The sequence below is a fragment of the Notothenia rossii genome, assembly GCF_949606895.1.
Source record: "Notothenia rossii genome assembly, chromosome: 5".
Lineage (NCBI taxonomy): Eukaryota > Metazoa > Chordata > Actinopteri > Perciformes > Nototheniidae > Notothenia > Notothenia rossii.
Window position 1 is genome coordinate 41714079 of NC_136903.1, and position 14767 is coordinate 41728845.

Consider the following 14767-nt stretch of genomic DNA (forward strand, 5'->3'; position numbering starts at 1 on the left):
ACTCCTGGTTGTAAGCTAAACTGCATTTCGTTGTCTCAGTACCTGTAATATGTTCAATAACAATAAAGTTGAATCAAACTTGAGCAGGAACAAATGTATTTACTTAGTACATATCTGACATTAACGATTAAACACATGTGTGCATTCTTTATAATGCAAACCGAGTCAAGCCGACTCCGGAGGTGGCGGTATGAGCCTTAAAGTTGTTTGCAATCCGCCAAAAAACCGAGAGAAGAAGAATAAGAAGGCAAAGATGGCGAAGAAGAAGAAGCCGACTCGGAGCTGTCCGACTTCAGGCGAGCTTTTTGAGACCTCCCCCAGCTGCGATCGGCTATTCTCGTCTACTTTCGAGGCGAGCCGCAACGCGTCTCAAACAAGCCTATTGATAACAGGAGATAGAACTACGATTTTTGGTAATTATTAGTGAATAAAGGTTTTGATTTGCAATATTTATACAACAAATCGATATGTGTATGTATTTACATCAATATGTTTTAAAAAATAAAATAGAATTTGCTAATATTAAGTGATAATATTAGGATTAGTGTGAACAACTAGCTTACATGTTAGGCTAACAGTGCCTTGGTTAAAGAGCCTGTTGCTGTTTATTTATAGCTTTGAATTATTTCAAACCAATATTATCTTCTTAAACTTGTATGGTAGCATCACTTTCTAATATTTATTGATATATTTAGAGGGAGGGGATCTAAAGGAATGCTTCAAAATTCATATTAGATTAATTTTTACCATTTTCTTAAATTCATGGTAGTTTCAGTAATCCCATGGTAATAGAGGACACAAGTTATCTAAAATTGTAATGTCATCTTTATGGCTTTCAGAAAGGACAGGAGACCGACAGGTGACTATCAAAGGACGAGCAGCAGCAGCAGCAGCAGCAGCAGCAGCATGATGATGATGATGATGTTAAATGTGTTGTTTTAGGAACATCCATTGCAAATACATGGAATTCAATAAACATTGAATAGCATATCATGCAGTTTGTCTGTGCCTTTTCCTCAGTGTTGTCCTGGTTTGCTGTGCTGCCTCCTAGTCGCCACCATGGTTTGCTGTGCTGCCTGGGCTTCCCCACTGACACAGAGCGGAGGAAAAAATGGCTGGCTCAAGTCAGCCGGAGCAATTTCACGACCAACAGCAAAAAGATATGTGAGGTAATTATATACAAACACTGCATTTGCACTTTTTCACAAAACGAAAAGCATACCATTGGGAAAGCTTAATGTTTTGTTTAATACAAAAAAACAGGGAAAGGCTTGAAAAACACTGAGAGTTGAGACTCAGGGTGCAGGGTGAGGGTCTCAGTGCAGGTATTCAGGCTCCATTGAATCCCCCTCTGGTTCTTGTGCTGAAAGAGGGAGTAACAGACAGGAGACAGGGTTATACACACCTATATAGCACACCTATTGGATGGGAAATTGCCTTGGGGAGATAAGGTGTGGTCTTTGTTCCCAACTGAAGTTATGGAACTTTATTATTTGAGTTTAACAAAGTATGACAAATGGCATCAGTAACAGATGTGATATGAATTTCTATAAAATTGTCTCACATTCTTGGTCATATTTTATATACAGTATGTAATGAGTATAACATAATACTGTGTATTCAACCACTATGGAATATGTATGTGGGCAGACAAAACTGAGTTGTTCTGTGTGTGAAGTAACCTCAAGTCACTCCGCAGGCACATTTTGATGCAGACCAGTTTGTCAAGACAAAAAAGGGCAAGACTAGGCTGAGAGCAGAGGCTATACCCACCATCTTCGTGCATCGCCCTGTGGTCAAAAAGAGAAGGGCCCCTGCACCACGATTCACCCCGGGACCTGTATCTACAAAGCCCATAGCTCATGATCACAGCTATAGTGTGAAAGGTGACACAGGTATAATAAGTATGAACTCTAAGTAACAAAAGTAATATTTCTTATTTTTAAGTGGTATAATATTTTAAATGTTTGAACATTTACAGTGCCATGTCTTCTCCTTACATTAGTCTCAAAGATTGAGGGAAGAAGGGATGAGGAGACTGAGAGAAAGGAAAGTGAGGGTGAAGAAAGAGAGGACATGGCTAGTGAGGAGAGACAGGGAGGGTGGACACCACCCAGTCAGCCAGCAGCCAGTCAGCATACGAGGGAACCAGCAGCCAGTCAGCATACAAGGGAACCAGCAGCCAGTCAGCATACGGGGGAACCAGCGGCCAGTCAGCATACGAGGGAACCAGCAGCCAGTCAGCATACGAGGGAACCAGCAGCCAGTCAGCATATAAGGGAACCAGCAGCCAGTCAGCATACGAGGGAACCAGCAGCCAGTCAGCATACGAGGGAACCAGCAGCCAGTTAAACAGATCTATTAAAAAAATTAAAGAGAAAATTAAAGAGCCACGAAGGAATCACCAAAAAAGCAAAGGCTGCAATAAGAAAAATCAGGAAGGAAAATGCAGCTCTCAAGAAAACAATGAAAATTAGGGACAAGAAATATAAGAAAACGTTTTCAAAAGACCAACTTAAGGCATTAGGCAGACTCACCACAAAGGGGATGAAATGGAGCAATGAGACAATTAAGAAGGCTTTAAAAATTCGCTTTGCGTGCGGACCAACGGGTTACAAAACTCTGCAGGAATTGCAGAGTCCCCATCCAGGAATAAGGACAAAGCAAAGAAGGATGCAATGTGTTAAGTTTGAGCCTGGTGTGTAACCCAGGCATGAAAACGGGTCAGGGGTGAAAAAGGTGAAAAGGATATTATCCCTCTAGGGGGGTCCGGGGGCATGTTCCCCCGGAAGAAAATGTTGAATATTCCATATTTTAAAGCATCAATCTGATGCATTTTGAGATGCATTTTTTTGCCAACCTGGGGAGAGCTGGAGAAACTTAACTTCAGCCATGAGTCAAAAATATTATTATTATTATTATTATTATGGCAAGACATTTCATGCCAGCCTGTCACTGGGTCTAACATTTACAGTATATGAGGCACAATGTGGTAAGGGCTTAATGCAAATGGCTTAATGCATATGCAGATGGTGGACATGCTGTAACTTAACTTGTCTACTCTTCCATCATGACTGACAGCCAATACAATGTTATGTAATTCAGATTTTAATACATTTTATTGGCAAAGATAGCCTAAAACACACAATACAGTGGTTTCCAGCATTATCAAAACATTAAACACTTTTCAAGGGATAGTGATATATTATCTTAAATCTGTTAAGGTGAACATAGAAAAGGAACACAATCAATCTTGTTTTGTACAAAATACTGAATGAAAGGGAGAGGAAAGGGATGTCCTTGTGATACTGTAGTTACAGCTGAAACACTCCCTCCTGTGACTTAAGGACACAGTTCGTAATACTCTCAGAACCAGATCTAATTTTTTCTTCTTTGCCTGGACCACCAGTGTCTCCATGGCCCGCTTTCGCTTTTGTGCCACATGTCTCAGCCTCGCCCTTTCCTCTTCTTCAGCAGTCTGTTTCTTGGCCTGCTGAGCACTGCCAGATGCTTGGGAGCCATACTTGCTCTGTTGCTGCTGCTTTTCTTTCTGATTCATCTTCTGCTGGCGTTTGTATGTGGCTACTGCAGAGTTGATGTTCTTGCATAGTGTTCTGTCCACCTCCCCGAACTTCACATCCTCCCTTCTGAAGAGCTGCACGGTTGTCTTCCCCCTGGACTGCAGGGTGTACTTGACCGTCTGGATTGCATTAAATGTTGGTACATTCATGTTGCCACTCCTTTGGTCAATTCATTCAATCATCAAACTAAAAGAAGACTCAATCCTTGGTCCGTAAAAGATGGAGAGGCAACATTTAACCATCGCACTCAGGGAGGGGTACTTATCTGGCTTGTCAAAGACATGAACCCACCACTCAACGATGCTCTCTCCCTCCTTGAAACTGGGGATGGTCAGGTCAACATTGAACCGCACAAGTTCTCTCTGGATGTCCTGGTCTGCTGGCAAGAGGTGCCGCAGCATACCACCCAGCCTGCCAAGAAATGGATGAGAATTTGAAATCAGTTTAAGGACATGAGGTAACAAAAATCCCAAAGTACCTGGTAATATGGCAAAAAAAACTTTTAATGTTATTCTTACCTCTTAAACTGGATGGTTGCCTGTGAGTGGCCTCTCAGAAGAGGGTCCAGAGCAGACAGGGCTGTAAGAGTCGGACTGGCCAAGGGGAGCTTCTTCTGGAGGTACACTGCAGTGGTGATGTAGGCTTTCCTGACATTTGCTAGGAATGGCACCAACAGCTGACACAAAACACCAAAAATTGACCATTATTTTAAGTCTCAAAAACAATTGAGAAAAAAGGTCATGCAGGTGATGCAGGGTACTTACAGCATGATTGGGATTCTGGCTCCTGAACGTGTCAGCCTCCTGTCCCACATAGACCTCCTTGGAGGGCAGCAGCATATGATCCTCCAGGACCATCTCCCTCAGAGCCCTGGGAGACAGCTGTGTAAGGGAAGTAATTAATGGGAGTAATACCTTAAGTGCCTTTCAAAAGACCCCAGGTTGCTTAACAAAAAAGGAAACACTCAACTGATAGCACAGACAACAGAAAAGTAAAAATAGGGATAAAATCAATATACTAATGTAGGCAGAGTGGGTGTGAGGAGGAGTTAATTACCTGAGTAATGTGTTCGGCCTTCACGAAGCAAGCCATGAAGGCCAGGAACAGCTCAAGCTGCCGATCATGAAGTTTGTGAACCAATGTCTGGCTACCCTGTGTACGTAAAACAAATTCTTATGAAATTGATTGATTGCCAACATTGGATGTGCATGCACGTGCAGTCAAGTTGCAGTAATTCCAAGCACAACTAACACCCACCTGGAAAACCATGACATACATGCCAGCAAACCCATGTAGATGCTGAGCCGTAAGACTGTTGTCGTCTCCTCATGCCACAGCTTCTGACATACCCTCTTTTTTTCTCTCACGGCCTTGTGGAGTCATGCCTGTGAAACACAATACATATTCCTCCTCATTAGTAACTTCAAAACAAGTATAAGTGCTAATTATTATAAGGGATTGGAACATCAAGTCTCATCACCTTTCCTTTTGAGTTCCTCCTGAACCACCTTGATACGGGCTCTTCCCGCCTGGTTGACGTGGTACTTGGTGTACATCAGTTCCAAAGGCTCCCTATACAGCTCCTTATCTGCAGTGGAGAGGAAGCCATAATAGAGGACTCTGTACGCAGGCATCATGGCATGGGTTGCCATGCTGGCATCGTATGCAGACAGTTAGCGATGAGGAACAAAGCCCCTCTGTGGGCTGGAGGCGGGGAGATTTAGAATCATAGCTATCTCTTTGAGGTACATCACCTGACAAAAGACAGAAAAAGATTTTGAAAAAGACACATACATTGACATTCTACGCATTCCATAGTATTACCACAGTAGAGTACAGTAGGGCCAGCAGCCGTGGTTTAGACTACAGCTGCATTTTGTTTACCTGGTCTGGACTCCACTGATGGTCAACCTGGAGATCACTGAACTGCTTCTCCAAGTAGCTGTCAAAGGGCTCTGAGAACTTCTTTGCCGTATTGTGTATATGATGACAGGAGTCCCCATCAACATCGAGCAGGTTGGGACAGTATTGGTGCATCCTGATCTCGAGGCCGGTCTTGCTGCCTCTCACAGCACACGAGTCCATCAGCATACTCACAAGGTTATTCCACGGGATGTTGTTTTTCTCAAAGAACTCACAGAGCACCTTCTCTAAAGAAGCAGCATTCACCTTCACGATCTCCAAGGACCCCAAATGCTCCACTATCACCTTCCTCAAGTCTGCATGATAGTAGCAAACGAGCATGGACAGGATCTTCAACATAAAAAGGTTTATTAGCCATGCAACATTTTACAGGGCATACACTGAAGCAAAAACAGAAGGACTTTGATGGCAATAGCTTAATATGAGACCAACCTTTTTGTTGTCGTTGGAGGTACTCTCGTCTAAATTTAACGAAAAGGGAAATATCTTCATGTTGGAAAAGGTCCTCTCAGAGTAGGTCCGCCCTACACAAAGTCGGACAGATTTGTCACATCACATGCATAATCTAATTGGTACAATATAAATCATACAACAGGTAATTCTGGCAACATAGCAGTATATATAGCAACATGTTAGTTTAAGGAACATGTTTTATGTGTGCAGTTCACTAAAATGTAAATTAAAACACTGAAATAGTAGGTAAGAAAGAAAATGTAAATACCTAGACCATGGATCATCTTGTATGAAGCTGCCGTCCGCGACAGCTTCATTTCCTGCAAAGCTGGTTTATCCAAGGAAAGGGTCTGGGCAAGCTCAACAATTACAGGAGCCTTAGAAAACGGGATGGAATGCTCCGCCAAGATTCCAAGGACCATTGCCTAGAACACAAATTATGTAATTAATGTAAAGCTAGTAGGGATGTGCATCTCCATCACTGAGGCCGATGCGATGCGCATCTCGATACGTTGCCACGATACGATACATTAACGATACCTTTGAAACACCAGGCGATCCGATACGATACAATTCACCCCTGTTGCGATACAGTTCGTTACGATTTGATTCAACATTATGCGATTCGGGGCGATACGATGCGATTCAACACGATGCAAAAATAATGATACTTCAATATGGTACGACAGAGGATTTTTGTTTTATTCCTTATATGCAGAAAATCATACATTAACAAAAAAGTGCTTTACATATTTGGTACTGCACATCCCATCATGCCGTTTATTTTTTTTACCTTTAAAAGCTCTCCAGAGTACAATTGTATAACACCTCACAGTTAAACAATGTAAGGATGCATTGCTCATGATTAACAATGTGCAAATAACAGCTACCATAGAGCAATGCCCATACAGCTGCCAGCCTGATGTGCTTAACACTCAGAGGCTAACTTACCAGTGAGCAGAAAGCAGTGGTTTCTATCTGAACAATAAAGAAAACAAATAACCTTTCACAAACAGGTATTTCATAACTGCTTACAGTAAGGAAGACATTTAAATTATTATTGGCCGTCACAGGCTGCTGTAAGCTAAACACCTCTCTCTGACAGAACACCTCATTGAGTGATTTAACTCATATGTCTCACTTTCAGGTTTCTCTTTTCAGCCGCAGACCCCATGTCGCCTCTTTATGTGCGTCGCTAAGTTCCTCGTACTACTTGTGTACTTTAAAGCGGCTCGGCATCGTTAACAATTTGCGAGTGATTTTTCAAGTTGACCGTCTGTAGTAATAGTGCCGCGCACATATACCATCAGGGCGTTACTGATGGGGTGCGGCTGCGGAGTGATACTGTGTGTATGCAAGTCCGCATCTAGGACGGATCTATGTATCATGGCTGTAGACCTGTTAAGTAATAAAGATACCTCATACAAAGGTCTACGGATACCTTATTACTCTCCATGACCTGCGGTCAACTATATAGCATAAATGACTATTACACCGTCTTTCTTGAACAATCGGAAGTGTTGCCAAACGTTTGATTTGTAGGTATTTTTCGGTGCGCTGTGTTTCTCTTTCAACTCAACTTCCGTGTGTGATGATAACTGAGACTCTCGTTCTCCGTAGTGGCGAAGCAAATATCAAAGATCGTCTCTGCTGAACGTTGACAAGATAAGGGGATTTTATATGAATGAATCGGTTTTTTACCGATGCAAAGACGCTACGCAATCGATGCATCGCGAGTTCAACCCAAAATGTAGCCGATGTGCACTCTTTCAACCGGTGCACTCGCATCTTGAACGTTTATGCCGGTGCACCGATGCGAATCGGTGAATCTTAACATCTCTAAAAGCTAGTGTATTCCATGTTTAGGTGATGATGCTGCCAGTGACCGGAGCTGATTGTGAATAATAATAATAATAAATGATTATTATTATTATTATTGTTATAATAAAAATAACAATCTCAAAGTGCTAGTGTACTCTGTCTATGCTGCCTGTGCTGACTAACAGGCCAACACCACCTACCTCTGCATTTGCTATGCGGTTTATAACTGGTACGGGCATCTTTCCCTGGCAGTGCTGCCTGATTGTTTCTGACCCCTGGTTGGCTTGACTCTGGCCTGCTGGATTCACCCTGGCTGATGCTGGAAGGAAGCTGCTGGCAACACTATGAGTGGAAGCTATCATCTGCACCTTCTTCTTGTGAACTTCCGTCTGGCAGTGAGCCTGCAGAGCATGGCTGCCTTTGTTAGCATAATTGATCTCTTTGCGGCAGAGAATGCATCTGGCGAATCCCTGCCTGTTGATTTTGATGAATACATCTCCTCGATGAAAGGACACCTCTTGCTCTTTTACTGAGACCTTGCCTTCCAGTTTTAGCCACGACCAGTTCCAGCTGCATTTCAATCCAGCATCCAGCTGTTTAACAATGGCTGAATCCTTCTCCCCTAACACACTCATTCTGCAAAAATAATGTTTTTATTAGTGTTAGCACTAACTTCTAGTTTAGCCTTATTGATAGAACGGTGGACCACTTTACCCTTCAGCCTTGTCAGTCCCCTCACCTCAAAATCATCAACACGTCCTGGAAAAATGATTTGTAGAGATTTTAGAAAGCAGCACTAACATTAACCAGTTTTTTTTTTTTGTGATTTACCGTAAGCTATACACAAGCTAGCATCTAACTTTAGTAACGATATCTAGCTAATGTTAGGCTAACGTTAACGGTAGCGTTAGCTAATCATTTTCCACCGGAGCTTTATTGCTAGCTGTCTAACGTTGCGTTCTCTCCTGCTGTGTTCAATGACTCAATTCATCAAGCTGTAGGTAACGTTAGCTAAGCCCTATGTCAACAGAGCTCCTGGGTAACTTAGATATACCAGAAAATATTAAAATGATTGAAACCATCACTCACCAAATTCAGTCAGGTATATCGCCGAGGCCAGGCATGCTTTCAGCTTCTGATGGTGGTCTGGATCCCGCTCTGGTCAGCACGAGCGAAGCAAGCTGCTTGTAAACCAATGATCAGGTCCCTTTTGGCACGCGCACCTGTTCGCAGTCCACTGAATCTCTGGGGCTGGTTCAGAGGCCCTAACGGTACGCACCGTGGAAGACGAGACCCAATCTCTCTCAGCGGCAGTCATTGGGTCTCGTCTTCCACTCGTCACCCAACCTACCCCCCCCTTAAATATTTTCTCATCGAATCTACACGATTCACGTAGGTCACCTATTTTGGTTTCAAATTCGCCGAAAGGTGAGTGATTTTCATGCCTGGTAACAGCTAACATCACCGCCCCTCCACCCGTAACATCACTGCCCCTCCACCTGCCAACATCACTGCCCCTCCACCTGCCAACATCACTGCCCTCCACCTGCCAGCACCCAGCCAGAGGAGCGCAAACAACAAAAACAAGCAAGGTGTCCCGTCATGTACCTGGAAGTTTGGGTTGGCAAAATGGAGTAAGAGAGGGACTTGAAAAACCTTGGTGGCTCTCTACTCATGTTGTTACAATTGTCTTGGTTACAGCTCTCAAGTTTTTTTTTTTGCCATTTCCACATCTTTAGAAAATATGAAATAAAAAATTGAAGTGAAATCAACATCTTCTCTGGAGAACAAACTTTGATTTCTCTGTCTTGTGAGTTTGCAGTCTTGCAGTTTTGCTCCTCCACCTGTAACATCACTGCCCCTCCACCTGCCATACAGTAGGTTACTAACAAGATTACTTATATAATACAGTGATAGAATACATTTTTAGTATGCTTACTTATATAAAACAGTAGTATTAAACTTACGTTGTGTTTTCACTCTCACTTAAGTCCCTCTCCCCTTGCCATCAATCCAAAATCAGCTGAGCTGCAACATTATACAGACAGGTAATAATCAACATAATCACAAGGACACAATATGGCTCTGCTAAAAACACTCACACTCACCAAAGTTATATTTATCTAATATTTAACTCACTCCACCCCCGCATACAATCCCGTTTAGAAGCCCCTCTTCTCTAATTCAACAACGTTGGACGAAATGACATTAAGAGAACGGAATAGTGGATCGCCGGAGCTGTCAGATTAACATTAACATGCTTATTGTAGTTGTAAGTGCACTGCCTTGCGGCCTGTAGCACCGTCCTTGATGGAGCATATATGTGGGCTGGACCTGTATTTTACAGGAAAGGAGTGAGCAGAGAGTAGAGTAGTTGTCGATTCTTGTTCTGTTTTATGTGAATATCTGCCTCACCCTCTCAGACTTTGAGTTGCGCGCGCTACTAAAGACACGTGTTACCATGGAAACCAAACAATGGTGTAGCTGTATTAAAGTCCGAGTGTAAACAGTCGTGTGTAAATCTGATTTTGTCAGAAATCGGGAGAAATGCGGGAGAAATATGACCCCGGGAGGAAACCGGGAGAGGGCAATGAGATCGGGAGTCTCCCGCGAAAATCGGGAGGGTTGACAAGTATGCCAGTGGCGTTGCCTGGCCTGCCCCGAATGTTTTTTCTGTAGCCCCGGACAATTCTACCTCAATAATATAATACATTAACCGTGCTTTACGTGAACCTCATCATGACACTAGAGAGGACGGCAGGACTGTAATTTCCCGTGTTCAGTGAATGCAACAGAGGCAAGACACCAGACCAATCAGAAATAGAAATGCATGGAAATAAAAGTGTGCTTGTGTCATTCAAGCTCGGCTCTGTGTGTGTGTGGAAATAGCGCATTTAGTGTGTGTGTGAGAGAGAGAGAGAGGGGGGAGAGAGAGAGGGGGGGACCGGTGCCAGCAGGGACCGTGTTGTTAGCATCTGGTTAGCTAGCTGCACTATGAAGTATTATTTGAGTTATTTGAAGTATTAAAGTAACGTGTTATGGCAGGAAAGTTCAATCTGGTATATTCATTTTAATGTCACCTTATATAGAATGTGTGTTAAACTTGTGATTTCTGCATTGAGTGACTTCTGCCTAGCAGATACCAAGAAGAGGCCCCTAGGGTCTCTCTGTTAATTATCAATAGTCCTTGCAATTAACAGGGGAAGTCCCAGATACATTTTCAGATAATGTAGTTAAAGTCTTGTAGAATTAATGATTTATCTCCTACACATCCTGCAGACCTTGAGACTTGGGTCACCCAGCAGTAACCAAGATAAACGTCCTTTTGAGCTTATCAATAAAATGTATTCATTCCTAGTAAGCTGACTTTGGGGTGAAGGGAAGTTCAGGGAAGCCATTAAGCCACAAGAACAATTAAACTTCTGTTAATCAACCAAAACTCATGACTTTCAGGGGACAGGACATTCGGACCTATAACAAGGGTCACTTCATAGAGAATATGTGTGTGTATTCCTTACTGTATAATCATTTATCAACTATTCCTGTATTGGTGTTTTATTTTGATTCCTCTGCTTTTATTCTTTCACATGTGGGTACTGGAGGGCTACAAACATTGTGGAGAAATTAGCTTAAACATGTTTTATTACTCTATATGAAATGGAAGCAGCTTTTATGACAGGGACGAGAGAGCTGGGGGAGGGGACATTCTTACCGAGATTTGTAGCATGTCAAATGATCAGGGAAATCTACTTGTTTTAAATAGATGTGTGTGGTTGACTACTTTGTATTAATAATAACAGTATGTGTAAAGGAAGCTGGAAATATGCAATGTGAAACCTTTTATTTGAAATAAAGATTCTGCAGGGAATATTCTTAAAGAACAATAGCTCAAGTGTCTGGAAGATTTGCAGGCTAAATGAGTGTGCGGTACTTTTTACTGCTTGAGATCAGAGCTGATGTTTTCCTCTTGTTATTATTGTTTGAGGTTAAGGTAACTCACATGTGTTATTTGTATAATCCAACTATAAAAAACTATATCTTAAAACTATCTTTATAAAATGCCAAAAGTATGTGAAACTTGCAAGGAGGGGTTTGTTATCTCGAATGTAAGGGTCGCCTCTGGCTCGCGCTGATTGGCTGTCTTTTCTAAGTGGAGGACCCCTTGTGGGGGGGGGGGGGGGGGGGGGGGCAGCCGCATAGCTCCTCCTGGGGTTTTGGATAGAAGCCTATGTTTTCTTTAGACCAGCCTCTTCTTTTCTTCAAACTGACCAGATCCGTGAGATTGGAGGAAGAGCAGGAAGTACTTCCTTTGTGTTTGTATTTGTATTTGTATTGTTACTTTTTATCATTAAAACAAGATTATTGTTTAACTTGCATTTTGGTGTTTCTTAATCCCTTCCTTTTTACGAATTTACCCAGCTTACCAAACGACACGCGGAGACGAGGTTGGTTTTAAACATCCTCCAAATCTCCAACAACTAACGGACATAAGGAGCTGTTTGTTCCACAACAAGCTGGAGGAGAGTCCTCTCCTCTCAGACTGAGAGGCTCAGGTGAGCTAAAGGACTCTCTGAGGGTTTAGATAGTTAACTTTTGCTAAGTTATCCCAGTGGGTCTCAAACGGTTTGGTCACAAATGATTCAAAAGATTATTTCCGCGGCACACCTTCATGATCATTATCGTTATAAAAAAAACAAGAGAATAAAGGAAAAACAGTTATGTAATACTATATGGCAGTAAAACAAGAATACAGTTTGAAAGGGGAGTGATTTGTAAAATATCCATAAAGAAAAAGAACATCTGCTTACAGTTGTGTTTCATCTGGGTGTTGAGAGATGTATCCATAGATCTCTTAATGTTGCTCTCAAAGTGCACCAGATTGATGCTTTTAACTTCAATATTTAAAAAAAATCTTCCCGGGGAGCATCCCCACGGACCCCCCTAGAGGAGGTGAGGTCCGCTCCCCACTCGTAAAAAATAGCACTTTACCCCTGCCTATATGCCGTGAGCTGATTATCGAGCCTTCATTGTAACAATCGCGGGTGTACTGTGTGTTTGCGTGTGGGGAGTGTTGCAGTAGAACATTCCACTGTAGCGCCCCTGTTGCTCGCGCTTTTGTCCGTGCTCTATTGCCCGTAATAGTGTTCAATGGAGTTCAGCACCTCAGCACCCCAACTCAAAATACCTTTCCCGCGCCTCTGCTGGAGTGGCACCTAGTATTCCTCATAAGTGCTGCTGCATTGTTTCATATTTCATGATTATGGGACGCTAAGGCGCAGACATCATACACACACACGACTGTCTCCAGGGGCGGACCTAGCACATTTGGTGCCCTAGGCGAGCTTCACCACTGCGCCCCCCCAAAACAAATATCAAAACATCTTAACAGTTATACAGTAAAGTACTGCAGCTGTATTTATTACAAGCAAGAACAAGAGCTAAGAATAAATGTAAAGTGCACACTAAAGAATTAAAACAAATAAACAACTTAGCTAACAAACAATAATAATATCAATAACAAACAATAAAAGAATGTGCAAATTTGCTTTCAAAGAAAATTAAGAAGAAATGTAAAGTGCACACTAAAGAATTAAAACAAACAACTTAGCTAACAAACAATAATAATAATAACAATAACAAACAATAAAATAACGTGCACATTTGCTTTAAAAGAAAATTATGTATTGTAAAATATGTTACACATGTCAAATAATCAAAATATAATATGCTAAATAAACAAACAAATACAAAAAAATTACAAATTCACTTTGTCTCAAGAACTATTTACATTCCACTCCCTATCATCACACAAGGTTGGCCTACATATTAGCTCCTACTGGTTTCCATTTACAGTGCAATCCTTCTGGCCTTCCTCGCTGCAAAGTCATCAATCACATCATCATATGAAATCTGACCACCAACCTCATGGTTAATACTGATTACAGCCAGACCACTGAGGCGTTCTTGAGCCATGGTGGACCTCAGGTATGTTTTCAAGAGTTTTAATTTGGAAAAACTCCTCTCGGCTGAAGCTACTGTTACTGGTAGCGTTGCACTGATCCGCAGAGCAATACACAAGTTGGGATATATTTCGGTGAGCTGCTTTGTGTGTATGAATTTCAACAACTCAAGAGTTGTCATGCTCTTTGATGGCAAGTCAGGTACATTTTCCAACTCCTGAGCCAGCTCCTTCCCATCCAAATCAGATTGCCCTCCATGGCTTAAGGTGTGTGCAAGTGCCTCTGCTTGCTTCATCAGCTCTTGGTGTGGCAGGTCTGGGAAGTTGTACAGAATGCCAAACTTGTCTTGCACATGTTCAAGAGTGGTAAACCTCTCCTTTTGTGCTGACACTGCAGCATCTACCACCACGTTAAAGAACGTTACCTCCAGATTTTGCAAGGCATTCCTCAATGGCTCATCAGGAGACTCATATGAGAAGTGCCTCTTTGTTGACTTCAGCCGCTTTTGCACAAGGACTGCATCCACATTCATGTCTTCACACATGTCCTTGGCTGATGTTTGTGCAGCCACAAAGCCTGTGGCTCTGTAGGATTTGAGAGCTTTTTCAGTCTTTTTCAGTAGACTTACTGCTACATCCACTTGCATTGTTTGGGACTGCAGGACTTTGCTCACCTGCTGAATTTGACTTAACATGTCATACCAGACCACTGTGCACAGTGAAAAGCGGAATGACCCCACTTCTTCTGCCAGAGACTGGGCTTCAATCCTGATGATTGGGTCTTTGGCCTGGTTTCTCACCTCAAGCAGTGCCTCTCTCACAGCTGCGGCTTCATATCGCAGAGGCTCCACAGCTTTCACTCTGCTCTCCCATCTGGTTTCTGACCACATTTTGAGTGAAAGGTTGACGTGTTTCTTGAGGATGGCCCATCTCTGTGTAGAGGCAGAAAACAGGCAGTATAGCTTCTGCACAATGCCAAAAAATGATATGGCATCTTTGGAGCTTTTGGCAGCATCAGCAATGACCAAAT

At 42.5% G+C, this 14767-nt stretch overlaps 2 protein-coding genes across 6 annotated transcripts; both read right to left on the bottom strand.

Moving 5' to 3' along the window:
• Positions 1-1229: 1229 nt before the first annotated feature.
• Positions 1230-5231, bottom strand: LOC307039970 (uncharacterized protein). Of its 4 annotated transcripts, XM_079682449.1 has the most exons (7): positions 5062-5229; positions 4858-4966; positions 4638-4733; positions 4346-4462; positions 4100-4257; positions 3873-3992; positions 1230-2358 (listed from the first exon to the last, which is right to left on the bottom strand). In XM_079682449.1, coding segments are annotated over exons 2-7 (546 nt in total). In that variant the 5' UTR covers positions 4912-4966; positions 5062-5229; the 3' UTR covers positions 1230-2357. The 4 variants fall into 4 exon arrangements, with proteins under 4 accessions (XP_079538575.1, XP_079538573.1, XP_079538574.1 ...); XM_079682447.1 differs by lacking the exon at positions 1230-2358 and having other exon boundaries at positions 2749-3992; positions 5062-5231; XM_079682448.1 differs by lacking the exon at positions 1230-2358 and having other exon boundaries at positions 2749-3992; positions 4839-4966; positions 5062-5230.
• On the bottom strand, positions 5224-8968 carry LOC307039969 (uncharacterized protein). 2 transcript variants are annotated; one of them, XM_079682445.1, is made up of 7 exons: positions 8868-8968; positions 8518-8537; positions 7979-8414; positions 6226-6382; positions 5937-6028; positions 5466-5834; positions 5224-5335 (listed from the first exon to the last, which is right to left on the bottom strand). In XM_079682445.1, exons 2-7 carry the CDS (start codon positions 8526-8528, stop codon positions 5255-5257), a joined length of 1146 nt encoding a protein of 381 aa, XP_079538571.1. In that variant the 5' UTR covers positions 8529-8537; positions 8868-8968; the 3' UTR covers positions 5224-5254. The 2 variants fall into 2 exon arrangements, with proteins under 2 accessions (XP_079538571.1, XP_079538572.1); XM_079682446.1 differs by having other exon boundaries at positions 8493-8537; positions 8868-8915.
• Between the last annotated feature and the right edge of the window lie 5799 nt (positions 8969-14767).

Coding starts and splice junctions, on each gene's coding strand:
- LOC307039970 (XM_079682447.1), bottom strand. CDS start 4,911: ATGAGGAGACGACAACAGTCTTACGGCTCAGCATCTACATGGGTTTGC. Junction 4,463..4,637: donor AGGCCGAACACATTACTCAG/GTAATTAACTCC, acceptor TCCCTTACACAG/CTGTCTCCCAGGGCTCTGAG. Junction 3,993..4,099: donor GCAACCATCCAGTTTAAGAG/GTAAGAATAACA, acceptor ATTTCTTGGCAG/GCTGGGTGGTATGCTGCGGC.
- LOC307039969 (XM_079682445.1), bottom strand. Junction 6,383..7,978: donor ACCGCATAGCAAATGCAGAG/GTAGGTGGTGTT, acceptor TTTGTGTTCTAG/GCAATGGTCCTTGGAATCTT. Junction 6,029..6,225: donor CAAGATGATCCATGGTCTAG/GTATTTACATTT, acceptor GACTTTGTGTAG/GGCGGACCTACTCTGAGAGG.